The 19,001-nt window shown below is 24.3% G+C and overlaps 1 protein-coding gene across 1 annotated transcript; it reads right to left on the bottom strand.

The window, feature by feature from the left end:
- Nucleotides 1-772: 772 nt before the first annotated feature.
- LOC126893880 (uncharacterized) lies at nucleotides 773-6,832 on the bottom strand. Its single transcript, XM_050664416.1, has 4 exons — nucleotides 6,617-6,832; nucleotides 3,465-3,560; nucleotides 1,682-1,765; nucleotides 773-946 (listed from the first exon to the last, which is right to left on the bottom strand). Exons 1-4 carry the CDS (start codon nucleotides 6,752-6,754, stop codon nucleotides 917-919), a joined length of 348 nt encoding a protein of 115 aa, XP_050520373.1. The 5' UTR covers nucleotides 6,755-6,832; the 3' UTR covers nucleotides 773-916.
- Nucleotides 6,833-19,001: the final 12,169 nt, after the last annotated feature.

Below are 19,001 nucleotides of genomic sequence, written 5' to 3'. Positions count from 1 at the left end.
AATACATAAAAACCAAATTTTTATTTTGACATTTATATTTTAAAAAATTAAGAAAAATTAGTTTTAATATTAATATACCAATTCAAATAGATGATATTTCAATATGCAATATTATATTTATGAAAAGTTTAACCAACTATTTATTTTTTTCATATTACTTTACGATGATAATATCATAATAATCTTCAAGATTATTTTCAAATTTGTTATACGAAAAATAATTTAAATCAAATTTCTTAGTGCTTAAAAGTGCTATTTCAGAAAAAAATATTATTCTTGAACTAAATTAATATTTATGTTAAAACATAATTACAGTTATAAATCATTAAAAAAAATTTATTTTTGTGTTCTATTATAAATTTTTTTAACGCTAATGTAAACAAAGTTAACATCACATAAAGTTTTTCTATTGAATAATATTTAAGTTGCTTATATAATTTTTTTTGTGAAAAAGTTGTCTTTTTGAATATCCCCTTGTGGGCAGGTAAACGTCAAATTAAAAAAAAAATTACCAAATGATAGGTCGTACTTAATATAGCTATTAAGAAAAAAATTCTATTGACCCATACATTTTTTAAAAAGTTATGGCAGTTTTAAGTAAAAAAAATTGAAAAAATGTCAAAAATTAGTAATTTTTTTGGAGAACGAGGGAAATTTTTTCATTTTTTTAGGGTAATGTCTTTGACTAGATACGATTTGTGATCTTTTGACGAATCGGTACGGTGAGAGCTAGGAAAAAATGGTAACAGACACAAAAAAAAAACACATCATATTAAAATTAATAAATTATAAATACCAAATAATAAGGTAACAGCTTTATTTTATTTAAATAATTTTTATAAAATTATTCTTAAATATCAATGATAAAAATTAACACATAAATAAACAGTCAAAACTGATTTAGAGAACTTGAATATTAGCAGTAGCTTAAAAAATCGGGGACATTCTGCAAAAAATAAAAATAATAATAATACATATTTTGAAAATTGTGAAATATACAAGTATAATATATCGAGTCATTTTTTTCAAAGTTCAATAAAACGGTTACATTTTATACAAGCTTATTTTTTTAACATTAGCCACACGATCTCTCTTAAAACAATATTTATATTAAAATAAATAAATGTATATATATATAAAAAATATATATAAAACTAAAAAATAACACACATAGTTTTCTTAAGAATAATTTAAAGAAATCAAATGTCTATCGTTAAAACTTAATATTTATACACTCTGTATAAATACAATTTTTTTGCTGTTATTATTCATCTCACTTGTAACATTAAAATGTTTTGTTAAGGTATTAAAAATAATACACGAATAAGTTCATAGATATATTTTAGAGTGGCATTGGGTGCTCTTGCACTGTAAAAAAAAACTTATTGCAAGTGTTAAATGTAAAATTCATACATTACAAACATTTTATTTTTTTATCACTACAAAAAATGTCTGGTATTTTCCAAAAAGGGTATTATTAAAAAATTTAATTTAGCTAACCATAAGAAAAGAACTTATTTCATGCGTTTTAAACCAAACTCAACCGTTGTTTTCATACACCATTTAATGACTTAATTGTAACTAAATTACATTCATTACTAAAAACATACTGTTCATTACATGGACAGTAAAATCAGAAACTAGTTAAGAGTATTTACGCATTTCTAAAAAAATAATTTACTTCATATTCCTCGGTCTCTTCCTTTTGATTACACTTAAATTCGGAGTGATTTATTTTAAGATTTTGCGACTCAATTGGATTGCTCTGTAATTCAATGTTAGACTAATATAAAATCATAAGTATATTTACCGAAAAATTAATTATAACTTAAATAAGAACATTAATATACATTAGCATATAATCCCTAAAATTAATATTTACAATAAAAAATAACTTTGTTAAAATTCGTGTCTATGTAAAGTGTTACAGAACGTTCAATGTAATTTTAAGAAAATTAAAGAAAACTTTGAGGTTTTCTCGTAAGTTTACATAATTTACACAATAAAAAAATGTTATTATTTTTAATAACATTTAATGTGTAGTTTTTAGAAATAATGTAATAAGTTTTAAGGGTATACGAGAATTGATCCCAAAATGGTAGGGAACTGTTCAAGAACTGCGAACTCGCAATAATAGCTCAGTGGTCGAAAATCTTTAAAAGAAAGGGCAAAAAACATGCTCTTTAAATTGTAGCTAAAAATATTGTTAAGTACATTAACATATATGTTTTAAAGATGCTGATCAAAATTTGATATAAATTTTTATATTTGAGCCCTTTTAAAAGGGGTTAGAGGTTCATTTTCTTTAATAAATTAATTGACGCTGAAACTAAATGTAATAGTAGTTTTTAGATTAAAAACATGTTAAGGTTGGTAAAGCTATAATTAATTCCTAGTGGATATAAATTATTTAATTTTATAAGACTCAACAATTTTTTTACCTAATTACAATAATCGTTATTAGAGTTTGGATTATATGCATTTAAATAATATTGTGAAATTATTTGTAAAACTCCATTGGCGAGTATAATCTTTTAATTGACTTGATAACTTAGTAAACATAGTGTTGTTACCGAGATTAGTTTGAAAATTAAAATTTTCTAAAATAAAAAATTATGAATTTTGGACACTTATATTTTATAAGCGTCGTCAATTGCCCTCTATAAACTACTAAATTAATTAATCGAAATATACAAATATTGTTGACAATTTTTTTTTTGTAATTCTGTTTTTCAAAATTAATTGCTAATGAAATATTTTTTTTATTCATCTCTTATACCTTATAATAGTGCTAACTTTAGCAACATATAACTAACTTAAATAATAGAAAATTCTTTAATTAAGAAATCGAGCCAATAACGACTTTTGATTCGGTAGTTCAGTAATTATTAAAAATTTGTTTCCTTAGCCAGAGGAGGTATTGGCAGGGGAATGTCTAATGATAAAAATAGCAGCATCCACGATTCATCCCCATTTAGTACTCTAAATTATTAATTAATTATGAAATACTGATCCAAAAGTTGTTATCAACCAGTCATTTTCTTAGTTAAATCATTGTCTACTAAAAAACGAATTGATTATGCATGTTTTCATTTAAAAAACAAAGTAAACACCCTTATATGGTATAATGGATACACATAAAAAACACTACAATGATTGATAAGTTAAGAAAAACATGGAACTAAAAGAAGCCAATAAAAAAAAAATTACAAAAATTTTTATTTTTTGATTAACTAATTTGTTCATGATAAAAGAATCACTTTGTATATATAATTTATAGGGTCTTAAAAACTATGCATTTGCAATTCATTTTTGTTTAAATACTTAAATAAGAATTTTGCCATAATCAGTAATGATGTCCTTTTAGCAAATGTTTTGTATTAGATTTTATTACGTAGTATACCACTGTAGAAAAATATCATAAAAATAATGATGACGCAAACTATCCGTGAATTCGAAAATACCTGAAAGTTTCCAAAACCGTAATTTTGATCTTTTTTTATTAGATCCATCATTTCATTGAAACGTTTATATTCTTCGGGTGATATATCAATGATTTCCTAAACAAACATAATTAAACATATATTTCAACTATAATATTAGATGTTATTAATATACAGAGCAATTCATTAAGGATGGATATCTTTTCATGATTACTGTGTATACATATGATGATAATGTGTACAATTAGATCATCTTACATCTTAGATTTTTTTTTTACATTTTATTTAAAATTTAAAAATAATTAATATTTTTAATAAAATGTAAAAAAATTAATTGTTGAGATATAGCTATAGACCTAACGTATAACTATTATTAAAAAAAAAAATCACCTAAAAATATTAACTGGATCAAAAGTTATTTAAGTTGTCAGTGAGTGGTGGGCTACTGTGTATAGTATCATACGATTCAACATTTTTTAACAGTTTAGTTATTGTAATATTTTTTATTTAGTTAATCGTTATTCAATAAATATTTGTTAAAATATAATAATTTTTGAACAATTTTCCTAAATTTGCTGTCTATAATACAGCATTTGTCATTTATTTGTGATTTAACAAAATATGTTTTTAATGGCAACTATTGTTATTTTATCTGTCATTTACGATAGCAAGAATAAATACTGTTAATAATTAATGGCCAATTAAAATAGATTATTCTTGCCTCGGTATTATAAAAAGAAATGAGTTAATTTCTAATTTAAAACCAAATCTTAAAACAATTTTAAACACAAATGGTTTATTGAAAAAAAATTAAATGAATAAAAAAAAAAAAAAAAATTAACATATAATCAAACGAAAAATTATAGTTGCCATTTAAAAGTATTAATATTTAGGGTTTATATCCCTTAATAAAAAAAACTGATTTAAATACATATAACTGTAGAGTGTTTTGTATCAAACAATATTATCTTTTACGAAAATTGATAAGATTCAATAGTTTCTGATAAATTAAGTGTTTTATTCTTTATCGATGACCTAATTAATATTGCATAATAATTGAAAATATACATATTACTATTATATAATATGTATAATATGTATTTTATTTATTTTTTTAAATGTTTACAAGAAAAATAAATAAATTTCGTCCCGTTTATACATAATACCAATTGATGTATATATTTAAGTATATAGTAAATAATAATATAAATCGATGTATAAATAAACAATATTTATGGTGGGAGGGGCAAGATGGCATCTTTAGCTTTAATTAAATCTCTTAAAGGAAATATTCACTATAAAATCTGTAAACTAGTAGAAATACTACTTGATATAATGAGATTAATTGGTAAAAATCTCATTGAATTATAGTGATTATTATAAGAATTATTAATCAATTAGAAAAAGAGTCAACTTTCCCGTCTTACACGACGCCTGTGGTATAGTTGGCATACCTTAGCCTAATTTAAGTGTGCTTAAAAATGTATTTTATAAAGAATGTCTCCCATCATGTTCTGACATTTTCAATAACTTATTAACTAGCGAATATTTTGCGTTACGAAAAGGTTAAAAAATGGCTAATTTGAAATATTAAAAAAGTAAAAAAAAATGTATTGTATTCTTCTTATTAAAGAAATATAATAAAAAATATGTTTTTAACGTAGTTTAACATTAAAAAAATTAATTCATAAATAGAAATTTCATTTAAAAAATGAGGAAAAGAATAACACATTTCCCATTTCATTTTTACTAAAAAATCCTCCTAGTACTCCCCCAATTTCAAAAGGACTTTAAATTTCAAATAATTTTTATTCGTTATGTTTTTTTGATATCCATTGAAATAAAAAAATGTTTACTTATTTATTCATGCTCAAGTTAAAACTTACGTCACTACGTAAAAGAATATTGCAAAAAAAGGTGAAAGTTAGATTTTAAACAATTATATGTTAATTTGAATTATTTTCTAAAAAATTGTCATTTTTTGGGTGATGTTTGGTACATTAAAAAGTATTTCCATAAAAAGTTTGCAAATATTACTACATTTTTTAAAAAGCAAGAAGATCTTCATCTAAGTGTCAACTTATCATGTTCTTCCCTACTATTTTTAGGGTGTTAAGTCATAGCGTACGTTATGGTAATAACACTTGTTTTTGACAAAAATGTCAATATTAAGTTTCATATCAATTCATATGCTGAAATTGATAAATATTTCAATAATAGCAATGGAGTTGATACATTTGACCAAGTTCCCCATAAAATACTTCTTTAAGAATAATATTTGTATTGCGTGATATGCATTTACTTTTTTTTATTTTGGCTCTCCTGTAAATTTTTAAAAGTGGCAAAAGCATATGTTGTTTATGAAGCAATGTAAATTCTAGTTTAAATTAAAAAAAATTTAATTTTGATCTAATATAAGTTTCTAGGATTTTAGGTTGTTTTAGCGTTTATGTAAAAGCATAAAATAAAGGCGTATTATCTTTTTTCAAAGGCTAAAATTTGACTTATTTTACTAACTTTTATTCATTCTTAGGTTTACAATAATTTTGAATTAAAGAAAAATTAATACAAAATTTAAAAAATATTTAGGTAAGGGATTAGTAGATTCTTCTTTGTTTGGTTTTTAAGACTATTCTAAATGGAACATGTGTCAGACATAAATGATAAAAACATGATTTTTATCCATCCCTAATTTTACTCTTTATTCTTTAATAAAACGTCTTAACGTAATTTGTAAGAGCCAAGGAATAATAAATAGATTTAGGAATAAATAATCTAAAATTTATTTAAATAATATGTAGATATTTATATAAAAACTCATCTAGAATTATACAGATGTTTTTAAAAACTATTATCTAGTAAAATAAAAAAAAAATTGCTCTCTAATCTAAATAATATGCATTTAACACTCGTGATCTTACTTTAATCAATAATTAACCCTACTTTAAATAAGACTCAATTTGTTATCAACAATAAAAAACAGTTTTACCATACTGTCAATATTTTTTGATATGGGCTATAGAGTCTGTTAAACATAATATATTTACGTATCAAACTTGATATCATTCACTTATTTGAATGATTACATATTTATTAATGAATACATATTTATTGTGAGCGTCTGTAATTATTTTTATTGTAATACTTCTATAAAATGTGTTTATTTTTTTTACCTCTTCTTCTTTCTCAGTAACCTTTTTAGATTCTAATTTCCAAAAACAAGATGTTAGACTATTGTTATGACTGTCACTGCATAAAATAAAAGTAAAATTACATACTAAGTATATTCCAATTAAAATGTTTAAATGCATTTTTATTATTTCTATTGATTTAATTTTGAATTAATTAAAAATAAATCAAAACCGATGATAACTATTATATGAATTTAAAGCTTAATGGACAACTTTATATATTTTTTTGAATAAATATTATTTAAATGAATAATATTTTTTTCAATTAAGACCAAAAAAAAAACTATTTATTATGTGTCATAAATGTAGATTTTCATCGTAAAATTTATGAAGGTACCTAAAGAATATTACAAAAATATTTTGTAGAGCGATGAATAATTACTACTAGTTCAAATTTGTATTTCTTTAAATACATGATATTTTAAATTTGATGATTAATATTTAAATAATTATGACTGAATTTTGAGAATATAGAATAATAATTAATAGGCTGTTCATACAATTTGGTTATATATTTTACTTAACTACAATAAGTTGTCGTGGTGAATAATTTATTTATTTATTGAAGTACTGAACGAATTAGAGGTAAACAAATTTCAGTAAACTTTGCAGGTGAAGCTGCAATTATAAAAAAATTTATTCGGAAAAACATGCATGTTATCAATTCAACAAATTATTGTACTAATTAGTAATATGGTAGTTAACTATATAGTGTTATCTCTTTATGGTTCAATGCCCGGTTTTATATGCATTTATAAATTTTCTTTGAGTCATTTTAAAAGGACCCAAGTTTTCACAAATTTGTTGTAGAAATATTTTTCTAAGGGGAAATAAACGTACCTTACACCCACTAAAAATTAATTTCAGTTAGAACACATTACTATTTTTTCAAATCAATTAATACTGGTACAATTAAATTTGTACTGGCTGAGTTTGTGTTCGGAGTAACAAAATTTATAATTCCATATAAATAGAGGACCTCGATGATCAATTTGCTATTGTGATTTGTTTCTTCGATATTTCTATTAGGTGCAAAACTATTGTAAAATTGCTTAAATGTACACTATTTAATATTTTATTTTCTATTATTTACTTCATAATACGTTGAAAATTAATTAAAAGTACAACATTAAAAAATAAATGTATGAATCCATAAAGATTTAATATTATAAATTACTAAAAAGTATACAGAAGAAATAAAAATTTAAAAAGCTAAATAAGCAATTAATACCTAAAAGTGTACTAGGAGTACCTTTTATTAATATATCGTACATTTTTAAATACATGTATTTTTTATATATATATAATTGTAGCAGAAAAAAAAAATTTTCTATTATTACTCCGGTCCTTCTAATTCTAAATATATTTGATTAAATTTAATGTTTTTGAAAAATAACCATTCATCCTGAATAATTATAATCATAATTTTTATTGATCATCAGCAAATAATAAACAAATGAATCTTTATTTTAGTTTATGGTTAAAAATGTTTAATTATTAATAGGAGAAGAATATGGTAAAATTTGAATTAAAATTACATTAAAATTATAGCTTCGATGCGAAGTTGAGGATGTATTAATTTAACTATAATGTGTTTTTTTTTTTATATTTTATTCTTTTTTTGTGTTTGTTATCACTATTCTCAGCTCTCACTGGACCAATTTTGATGGACAATACGCAAAAGATTATAAATCATATCTAGTGTAAGACATTACCCTCAAAAATTGAAAAAATTCCCTCGTTCCTTGTTAATGAGGGAAAAAAATTAAAATTTCAAATGGTAATTAACAACATTTTTTTAATTTAAACCGCCATAACTTTTTGGATGATGTATAAATTAAAACACGTGAAAAATGTTATAAAATAAATTAGGTATTTTCTTATTATTTGGCATATTTTTTTGAAAATCTGACCCTTTACCTGCTTACAGGGAAGATTCATAATGACAACTGTTACTCAAAAAGACAACCAAAACTCCCAAGTCCCCAACAAAAAATCAATTTGAAATTTTCATTATACTTATAAATCAAAAAACTACTAATCAGGATATTATTAAGAAAATAGAAGTTGATGTAGCTTTTGGAATAATCCAACAGTTTCATAAAATTAAGCACTTTCTATAGATTTATATCGAAGCGTTGTTTCTTATTGTATTTATTTTAATCACTGTCATTTATTATCTATCATTGTCCCAACTATGTCACGTCTCCATTGTACAACCAATTTTTTTAATTTTATTTATATTATTTTAAGTTGTAGGATTTTGGACTGAAGTTTTCTGTAAAAATTGATTAAACATTTTACAAGTAGTTAGATTATTTTCTGAATCATTTGTGTAAATATTTGTAACTCATAAATTCTTTAAGATTTCAATTTTTTTTTATAAAAATCTACCTCATACATGTGGTAAACTTATTTTAAAATATATAATTATTAAACGTGACTGATAAATTGTTAAAATATTACAAATAAATAACAAATTTTCCGTAAATATATTTTTCATGAATGCCTAACAAAAAAAAAAACCAAATGTTGAAGTTATATACATTATGTAAATACTTAATAAAGTAACTTCAAGTAAATTCAAGTTACAAATTCGTGGTTCTCATCAATGAACCCTATAGAAAATACATGCATTTTGTATACTATCTAAACTCTTAGATTTACTTATTCTTACCGTCAAACATTGAAAAAAAAATGTTGAGGGCTATATACAACAAAAATTTCTTAATAAATATGGGTTTTTTTTTATTGTCGATAACCTTTTTTTTGTTTCACTTATAGTTCAAATGAAATGAAGGAAATACTTTTAAAATATTTTCTACTAAACTGTAAATTTTTAACCTTAAGTTATGCAAAATTTGTGATTATATAGCTAAAAATTAAAATTTAATTTTAAACAACAAAAAGTTTATTAAAAGTTTTATTAAAAGTTAATAAAAAAAATCTATAACTAAAGCTATATGATAGAATAGTTATATTATTAATATAAGTTTATTTAACAAGATACAAAGTAAGATGTATTAGAAAAATAATTATATTTATTTTATATGTAGACTATACATTAAGGATAAGATACTCATTTTCTCAAAATGATTGAAAATTTTCAATTTTTGTAAATGAATATATTGTTTGATTAAAAAAACTCTACAATAATAAGTTGATAAATAGTTTTTTTTTTATCCCTTCAAGGATAAAAATCCTTAACATTAATTTTTTTAAATAAAAATGTCTATTTTTATCTCGATAATATGATAGAACAAAATTTTACAAATAATTTTGTTCTAATTAGATTTTTTATCAGATAACACATTTCGTTTTTTTAAATTGTTTAAAAATTTGAATTCAAAGCAGAAATTCATTGCTAATTTTGTTTTTGTAATACCGGAGGGCACAATAATCTATTTCAATGGGCCGTAAATTATTTTTATGGAAGTTATCAAGAAAACTTTTTCAAGCTGGTCGTTCAACAATGTTTACTAGTAAACTTGTATCTAATATAATAGTATGATATAGTAATAATATACATAAAACAGTAAAATATCAATAGAATATACACATTATAATTAATATGATATAAAATAATCTAACTAAGAAAACTAGTATTATTACTTTACTTATAATGACGAATGGTCTAAATAAAATGTTAACAGGTAACTATTATTAAATAATAATTAGTAATTATTTTGGATAACTAAAATTAAGGGATATTTTTTCAGTTTGTGAAGGTGATATCTTCAACTAGATCAAATTTGTTTTTTTTAAACGTATTGATCAGCAAATTGGTCTAGTAAAAGCTTAAAATGTTAGGCATATACAAAAAGAAACGCACACGTTATTGTAAATGTAATGCAATATTACTTTGCATCAAAGTTAAAAAGGCCAATAAATATATTTATATCAAGATATCGTTTATTTAACGACGTTTAATTAAATTTAAGGGAGTCACAATCATTGTCATCTTATTGGGAAGGGGCCTTAGTGTCCAAACGTTTTTGACAAGTCATATTTATTGTTATATAACTTTTTTAGGCTGAGGAAAATTACATTTAGACCGCGATAAAATTTAAGTTCGCGAGTCATAGTTAGTTAATCACCTTGTATATAAGTTACTATATATTGTAAACCCTTATTATTATTGTTAAATAAATATATAATTGAACAAAAAACAACACTTGTTTTCATTTTAGATTATAAGTTTACTATTATTATAAAAAAATTACTAGGCAATTAAAAATAAAATAGAAAGTCCTAAGGAATTTATGTAACATTTTTTAACACTAGTATTCTTTGACTATGGGCTAAACCATAGTTTAAGTCAATGAGTAATTGTTAAAAAATATAGACCCCTCTTTTTTATTTGCCAAATGATTTAATTAAAATTAAAATTGCATTATAATATGTAATTAGATTTTTAAATATTCATAAAACTCGCATTAATTTGGAGTGTGTCCATTAGACTCTGATTATAGCTAACGGTTAGCAATTTCATTACATGCTAAATTTTATCTTATTGACATGGTAATATATCGCGAAAGAGTAATTAAACATAACATAACATTGAAATCTGCTACTTTTCACATTAATTACAATTTAACTTGTAATTTCTCATAAATTATGCATTACTCATAATATATGTCACTTGAAGCCACCGTTCTACCACCACATATAGATTTACTCATAACCCTCATACCTGTAATACCTAGCTAACAAGTTAAGAGAGAAGGGACCCCTACAATTGGGTATACTTTTAACCTCTTACTACGCTATGCTTATCTATGAAAAGGGGACTTTTACCGTGTATACCATCCGTCTACTTAAGGCTGGGTAAGTTTCTTCGGTAAGAGTGGCGGTGGCCCAGCTTATATAATTAGTATCTACTAGTTACATACTGATGATTTTTTTTAAATAGATATAATTTCAAATTATTATAATAAAATCGTTTATCAATAAAAATTTATAATTGTTATAATTTTTTTTTAAATTAAATATGAATGGAATATATATAATTGTATGTTTATTATAACCTTCTCTATTACTCGCAAGATTAATACAAAATTGTTTTATTTTTTAGTTACTTATATATTTTGATTTATTATCAATTAATTACTTTTTAATATCATTCCTTATAACTTATGTGCATTATAACTTTATTTTTAAAATGTCGACATATATTTTCTACTAGTTTATAAAATATTTATTGATTTAATGAAGAAAATGTCTGGTTGATAACAACTTGTGGACCATTATTAACTAAATTATGATGATTTTAAAATGTTGATTGAAGAAGAAGGCGTGGCATGATCATTTATAAATGCTAGATGTTTTTCTGCCACACTCTTTTTCCCGTCCATGAATTAAAATGTTAATAATAATAATAGATTTTTTATTAGATTTATTATTGATTGCAAAAATCTTATTGATACTTTAATGTTTTATAGCTATATGGTTTTTTCGCTTTTTAACTAATATATTATAAAAATTTAAAAAATGACTTTTTAAAAATCAATTGATATTAATAGTTAATTTATAAGATATAAAATACTATTTATTTTTGAATAATTTAAAAATACTTTTTTTAAATAAATCTAATAAATTGAATCATTTTTTAAATTCCGACAGATATTTTAAATTATTAATTTTTTTAGTATTTGTATCTAAAACTGTTTTTTATATTGAAAAAATATGTATTGTTAATTTTTTTATTTTTATACACACATAAATTTAAAAATATTAAATACCAGTACTTTTTTTTATTTTATCTATTGTACTTCTTATTTTTTATATTTTTGTATTATTATAAGAATTCATCCAGTCATAATCTCCAACATTTTTACATTCACTGTACAATATTTGAAACATCTCAATTATTATTAATGTATTATAAAATGAGGTTGATATTCAAAATTATTATTCTTACCATAGTAATTAATCAATTTGTACTATCAATGTGGATATTTAATGAACCATATCCAAACTGGGAATCTTTGCAAAATGAACCTATTACATATGAAAATGTAACGAAACCATTGGGTAAACTAATTTATGGTAAAAAACGAGATTATTATAATATACATTTCAGAACAGCAATGAAACAAAGGTCGTATAAATATCTGTTTTTAGTTTCATTCTTTGGTCATTGGTTAATGCAAAATGACTATAATAAATACAAAGAAATGGTAAAAGATAGTTTGAATAAAATTGTAGAAAGCATTGAAAAGTTTTATAATCATTTTCAGTTTGAATTAGAATATTTAGATATATTTAAAACTACAACAATCCTATGTTATCATGAGTTAAATCAAGTAGAGTTATATCAATATTTACTATCTGTAGCTAAATACGCTACGGAAGGACAGTTTCCTGGATTACTTGGCGTAAATGATGTATATTTTTACCAATTATATAAACATAGTATGGATCCTGCATATTCTGTAATTTCTAAAGAGGCTATAGACACAGGAAAGTGGCCTAAACTTAAAAATTATGAAAACTTAGAAGAAATAGAATACGAAATAATGAGAATAATTATTAATGTCAAATTGGAATTCTCAGTACCACAGTGAAGAAATTTTATAAATTTACTGTAAATATTAATTATATAATTTTCTGACTGCATCTTTTATACAATTCCATTTTTTTAAATTATCATAAAATTTTCTATTTAATGATTTAAATTTCAAACTTATAAGTTGAGCCAAAAAAAATATGATAAAAAGTTAAACATTTTAAAATTATAAACTTTCATAAAAATCAACTTTAAAGGATCGAAAAAAAGGTTATAAATGACGTTTTGCACTGATTATTTTTATGATATTAATGATTGTTACGTATTGATAAATATTATATAAATTAGAAGTGGGGATTGTCCACTGCTCGAGAGTGCGATCACTGGCACACACACTATTGACAATTATATTGTTTCTCAATAAAAACCTATTTTATGTTTAACTATTTGATATTGTCTTTCATATTTTCAAACATAACACTAATCAAAATGTATAATAATTTAATCTATTTTGTCAAAAAGTATGAGGAGTCCTGAACAAACTTTAGGCGGATGGTACTATTTTGGATGTACGCGGAGATAACAGGTAAGAGGAAATAAAGTATTTAGAAACGGAGCAGACCTAAAAAATAAAGTGTTTGATACCAGCCGGACAATTTGTGTGGTAGCTGTTTCATTGGTCATGTGTACGCAACACTTGTAGTTTTAACAGTGTGGTGACATCATCACTCAACTCTAAGCTGGATTCGTGTATAAGGGAAAAAGATAGATAAAAAGTAAAACTAGGTACGAATAATGTTGGAACATTAACTGGTAGAAGTAGAGAATTAGTAGAACTATTGAAGAGGAGAAAACTTAAAATTTTTTGTATACAAGAAACTAATGAGAGATGGATGAGGTGATGCAAGGGGTACCTGGCAATGAGGATGCGGTGATAGGTGGAGATATGAATGGACATGTAAGTAATGAAAGGAGAGGATATGAAAGAGTTAATGGAGGGTATGGTTTTAGTGGGAAGAATGAGCCTGGAGAAAGAATTCTGAATTTCACAGTATCGTATGATCTTGTTGTGGTTAATACTTATTTTAGAAAGAGGGAAGAACATTATATTACTTATAAGAGTGGGAGGAATAGATCACAGATTGATTATTTTATGTAGAAAAGAAAGAGCGTAAAGCGAGTAGAGGATTGTAAAGTTATACCAGGCGAGAGTGTAACTACACAGCATAGACTGATGGTAATGGATTTTTGATGTACCGGGAAAAGAATATACGAAAACAGAAGGAACACAGGAGAAAAATCGAAAATCCGTTAGTGGAAATTAAAAGGGGAAAATAAAAAAGAGTTTGTCAAAACGGTAAAAGAGAGGACAGTGTGGAATATATAACATAAATGAAGTCTATAGATTGCAAAATTAAGAGAAAAAAAGTCTAAATACTATCACTATGTAAGGTGTATAAAAAGTTATGATAAGAGGTTACTAAAGAGCAATGATGATATGAAAAAAAGATGGAAAGTGTATTTTAAAAAATTACTGAGTGAGGAGTATCCATGAGAGAAATTAGAGGACATCTTGTGGAACCATGGACTGGTAGATTTAATTAGTGAGAAAGAGGTATGGGAGGTTGTTGTATCAATTAATAAAAATAATGTAGTAGGATCAGTAGAAGTATGAAATATATTAGGCGATGTTGGCATAAGGTGGTTGAAGGATCTTTTTAATAAAATATTTTTAAAATCCTATTAAAAGGGATAATTCCAAAAGAATGGAGGAATATTATTGTGGTGCTTATATTTAATAGTAAAAGAGACACATAGGAGTGTGGAAATTATAGAGGTATAAAGCTTATACCTCTATAATATGAATTTTAGCTTATAATATGAATTTTTGAGAAAAGGTAATAGATAAGAGAATAAGAAATGAGACATCGGTATCTAAAAACTAGTGTGAATTTATGCCTGGTAAGTGAACAATGGAGCCATTATATTGTGTGAGGCAACTAATAGAAAAATTTAGGGAAAAGAAGAAAAAGCTGTGTATGGTATTTATAGATTCAGATAAAGCGTATTATAGAGTACTGAGAGAAGTTATAAAGTGGGCATTAATAAGAAAAGGAGTCCCAAATAGGTATATTAATACAATAGAGGATATGTATGAAGGCACTTGTATAAGGGTAAAAAGCGTAGGAGGAGTAACAGAAGGTTTTAGGGTAAAAGTAGGAGTGCACCAAGGTTCTGCTTTAAGCCCTTATTCTCTATAATGATGGATGAAATTACTAGAGAAATACAAGGAGAAGTGCCGTGGTGCTTGTTGTTTACTGACGATATAGTGTTAATAGGAGAAAATGGGGAGGAAATTAATCAAAAGCTAGAGGTGTAGAGATCAGCACTTGAAGAAAAGCGTTTAAGAATAAGTAGAAGTAAGACAGAGTATATAGAGTACGAGTTTGACTAAGGAGAACACGAGGTATATGAAATGAGGAGTTCAGTGACAACAGGCGAGGATTTGATAGGAGAGGTGGATAGTTATAAGTATTTAAGGTCAGTAGCAACATCTTGTAAAATAACTATGACTCAACATTTTTTTTTATGAAAATAGATAGATAATGTTATCTTTTCACCCTTTGTCATCCGAAGGATGAAAAAATATTTTCATTATTGAATAAAAACTAGGAGAGGAGAGATGGAAAGTTTTAAGTATTTAATATATGTTGTTCAAAAGAGCGGTGGTATTGACGAAGATATAAGACACAGGATTAAGTGCGAAGTTAAAGTTAAAGTGGAGAGAAGCCATTGGTTTTTGTTTGTTAAGCAATAAAAGAATTCCAATGAGGCTGAAAGGTAAATTCTATAAGATTGTAATAATGTATGATTCAGAGGTTTGGGCGGTTGATGAGAAAATAGAGCAGAGAATGAGTGTAGCAGATATGAGAATGCTTAGATGAATGATTGGAGTGACTATAGAAAATAGAATAAGAAACGAACATATAGGTGTAGCGTCAATCGTGGATAAGATGAGAGAAAATAGATGGTTTGGTCATGTTATGAGGAGAAAGATATCGGAAGCTGTAGAAAATGAATGAATAGAAATAATAGAAAATAGAAATGAATGCTGTGGGAAGAAGAGTTAGAGGAAAAATTAACAATAATATTAGTATTAGTAATCATTATTATATAATGCAATCGTTATCGTTATCTGCATATGTATATAAATACATTTAGACGTTATGATTATCCGGCAAATTACAACTTTTTTTTTTGAATAATTCTAAAATTATAATCTTAACGCAATGAAATAAAAAAATTATTACATAAATTATATCAAAAATTTGTACGAGTAAACTAAGAAATTGGTTCTAATTTTGTTGAGGATTTTAATTTTGAGTTAGGCAGTGTATAAGTCCCCCTATCATTGCCCAAGTTGCGCCCATGTCCCTTACTAAATTTTTAAGTCTAAATTGCGGATTAAGCCGTACGGTCATATTTTTTGTGCTACACGTTAAAGGCATATACGGCTATACATGTCACTTAGCTACTTTGACACTATTCACATTTTAATAGTTTGTTAATCATAATAGTGTCATTCCATGTGAAATCACATAGTGTGTGTGCGACTATAGTTCAGAAACGTTTGAAAATTTTATCATAGACTTCTTGAAGGACATTGACAACAAAAATAATTTTTTATTTATTGTTATTTTACTAGATAGTGCTATTTTTATAATTAAAAACATGAAAAACACCTTATATTCTAGAGCCTATAACTTCACATCCAAATAAGCTATCACCGTCGAACTTGCACTGTTTTATTCATCCTAAATAGTACTTAAATTTCATTGTTAAGTTAATGAATTTTGATTTTTTTTAACATCGAAATTTTAATTTTAATTTTACAGTAATTTAATAGCTAAATTTAAAAGTTTTTAATAAACATTTTTTTTTTTTTTAGAAACTTTTAGTTATGTTCTTTTAACTCATATCATATTTGAATCTATTTATAATAGTTTTGTATCGTTTTACGATCTTGAACACGCATGAAAAATAGCATACTTTATCATCTCATTACACAAAAGTGACTGAAAGAATTTTTTTCAAATTTACATAATACTTACCTTCAGGAGATTCAAATGTCTGGTAAAAATTTTTACAACGGAGAAATAATTTTAACACCTCTTATAGAGTTTCAAAATTTACAATTTACGTATTATGGAAAATCCACAAACATTATTGCATTTATTCTGCACGAAAATAATATACTACATACTATTGTTAGCGACTAATTTTAAAGTCGTAATTTTTTTCAAATATTATGTATTTTTAATAATTTTATTATTCTAAAAATATAATAAAATGTGTTATATTTTTGAGTGTAATATAGAATAATTTTTGTTATATATTTCCTTATAATTTATTCTACAAAATAACTTAATTCTATTTATATATTATACATAAATATAAGTTTTATTTCTATTTACATCATACCAAATTATAATTAAACTAATTATAATCAAATACTATAAGATACCCAGTTATAAATTAATAGGTTAGTTTCTAAAAATAAACAAATATTTAAATTATATCAAATAAATCAATTAAAACTCGAATATGGGAAAATATATAGTTGAAATAGATTTAATTAATACACAATTCACTAGTCAAAACAATAAAACCTACACATTGACTTGACTGCTCGGTGACACACGATTATAATTTTATATGGACAACCCTGTAATATTTAAAAATAGATAACCAATTTTAAATGCTGTTTAAAAATGTCATATTACATGAAGAAAATGTTACAAAAATCACTATGAGTATTATGATCAAAATGAAAACCATATGTAAAATAAAGACAACGGTTTCATCGATAGTTTTATACTTTCATTAGTACAAAACTAAAGCAATAATTTTAAAAATATTTACTTACAATGATATGTAGTATTTTATTTACGTGCAAAATAAATACCAAAAATTAAAATTAAGTGATAAAAATTATGTAGTTAGTGGATTTTTCATAATACAGTAGTAATTAAAAAATAAACGTACAAGTATGTTGGTTATATGTTGACCAAAGTTGGATGTTTGGAGATTAGGTCAATTCGTGAGCAATGAGGTTCTACGGGGTTGTAGAGTCCGAGGGTTTAAAACAGTAAAGACTTGTTGATATAAAAATAAATTACTAAAGTTCCTCTTATTGAGGTATTATACGCTGAGGTATTCTTGTAGTGGCCTAGTAAATCAATATATTACTTTACCGTTTTTATTGCTCAAACTATTGATTCTAAATAATTGGGATAACATAAATTGACTTACTTCTTTTAGACATATTGTATAAAGATCGTCGATAGTCAAAATGTTAAGTATGAAACACTTTCTTAAATTGTGCTAATTTGCACTCACGAAAATTCTATAACGTCTTTTTTATTTATATTGTACATCTATCTACATTAAATATGTAATGTTTTTGCTGGATCTAATATCATGTTGCAATATATATATACAGGGTGATTTTTTTATCATAACCCACTCAATTACTTACAGAATAATAATAATTTAAACATTTTTTTTTTTCATTATTTTTAGTTACACATTATTCTTGAATTTTTAACTATGTAATACTTTTTAAGTTCATCCCTTATGCCTTGGAAGGGGGTCAACTTTGTTTTTTTAAATGGTAACACATATTTTTAATTTAATAAAATGTTTGAGTTTTTAATTTAATAGTAAATGGCATTTGAATTTTTAATATAACTTTATTAGCTTATTAGATATAAACATTTAAAGTTTCAAAATTTTGAGTTAATATACATGTATAATACACATGGGATTGTAAATACAGGTAGCTAATTGGATTTTTAT

This window comes from Daktulosphaira vitifoliae, unplaced genomic scaffold, assembly GCF_025091365.1.
Source record: "Daktulosphaira vitifoliae isolate Bord-2020 unplaced genomic scaffold, ASM2509136v1 Scaffold_1, whole genome shotgun sequence".
Classification (NCBI taxonomy): Eukaryota; Metazoa; Arthropoda; class Insecta; order Hemiptera; family Phylloxeridae; genus Daktulosphaira; species Daktulosphaira vitifoliae.
Note: the sequence above shows the minus strand (reverse complement) of the source record. Positions and strands in the feature narration are given on the sequence as shown.

Bases quoted from the DNA above. Each gene is read 5' to 3' on its own strand.
- LOC126893880 (XM_050664416.1), bottom strand. From the start codon at position 6,754: ATGCATTTAAACATTTTAATTGGAATATACTTAGTATGTAATTTTACT. The intron at 1,766-3,464 runs GTATTTTCGAAT...ATTGAATTACAG, and splicing joins ACGGTTTTGGAAACTTTCAG to AGCAATCCAATTGAGTCGCA. The intron at 947-1,681 runs GTAAATTATTTT...TATTTTTTGCAG, and splicing joins AAGAGACCGAGGAATATGAA to AATGTCCCCGATTTTTTAAG.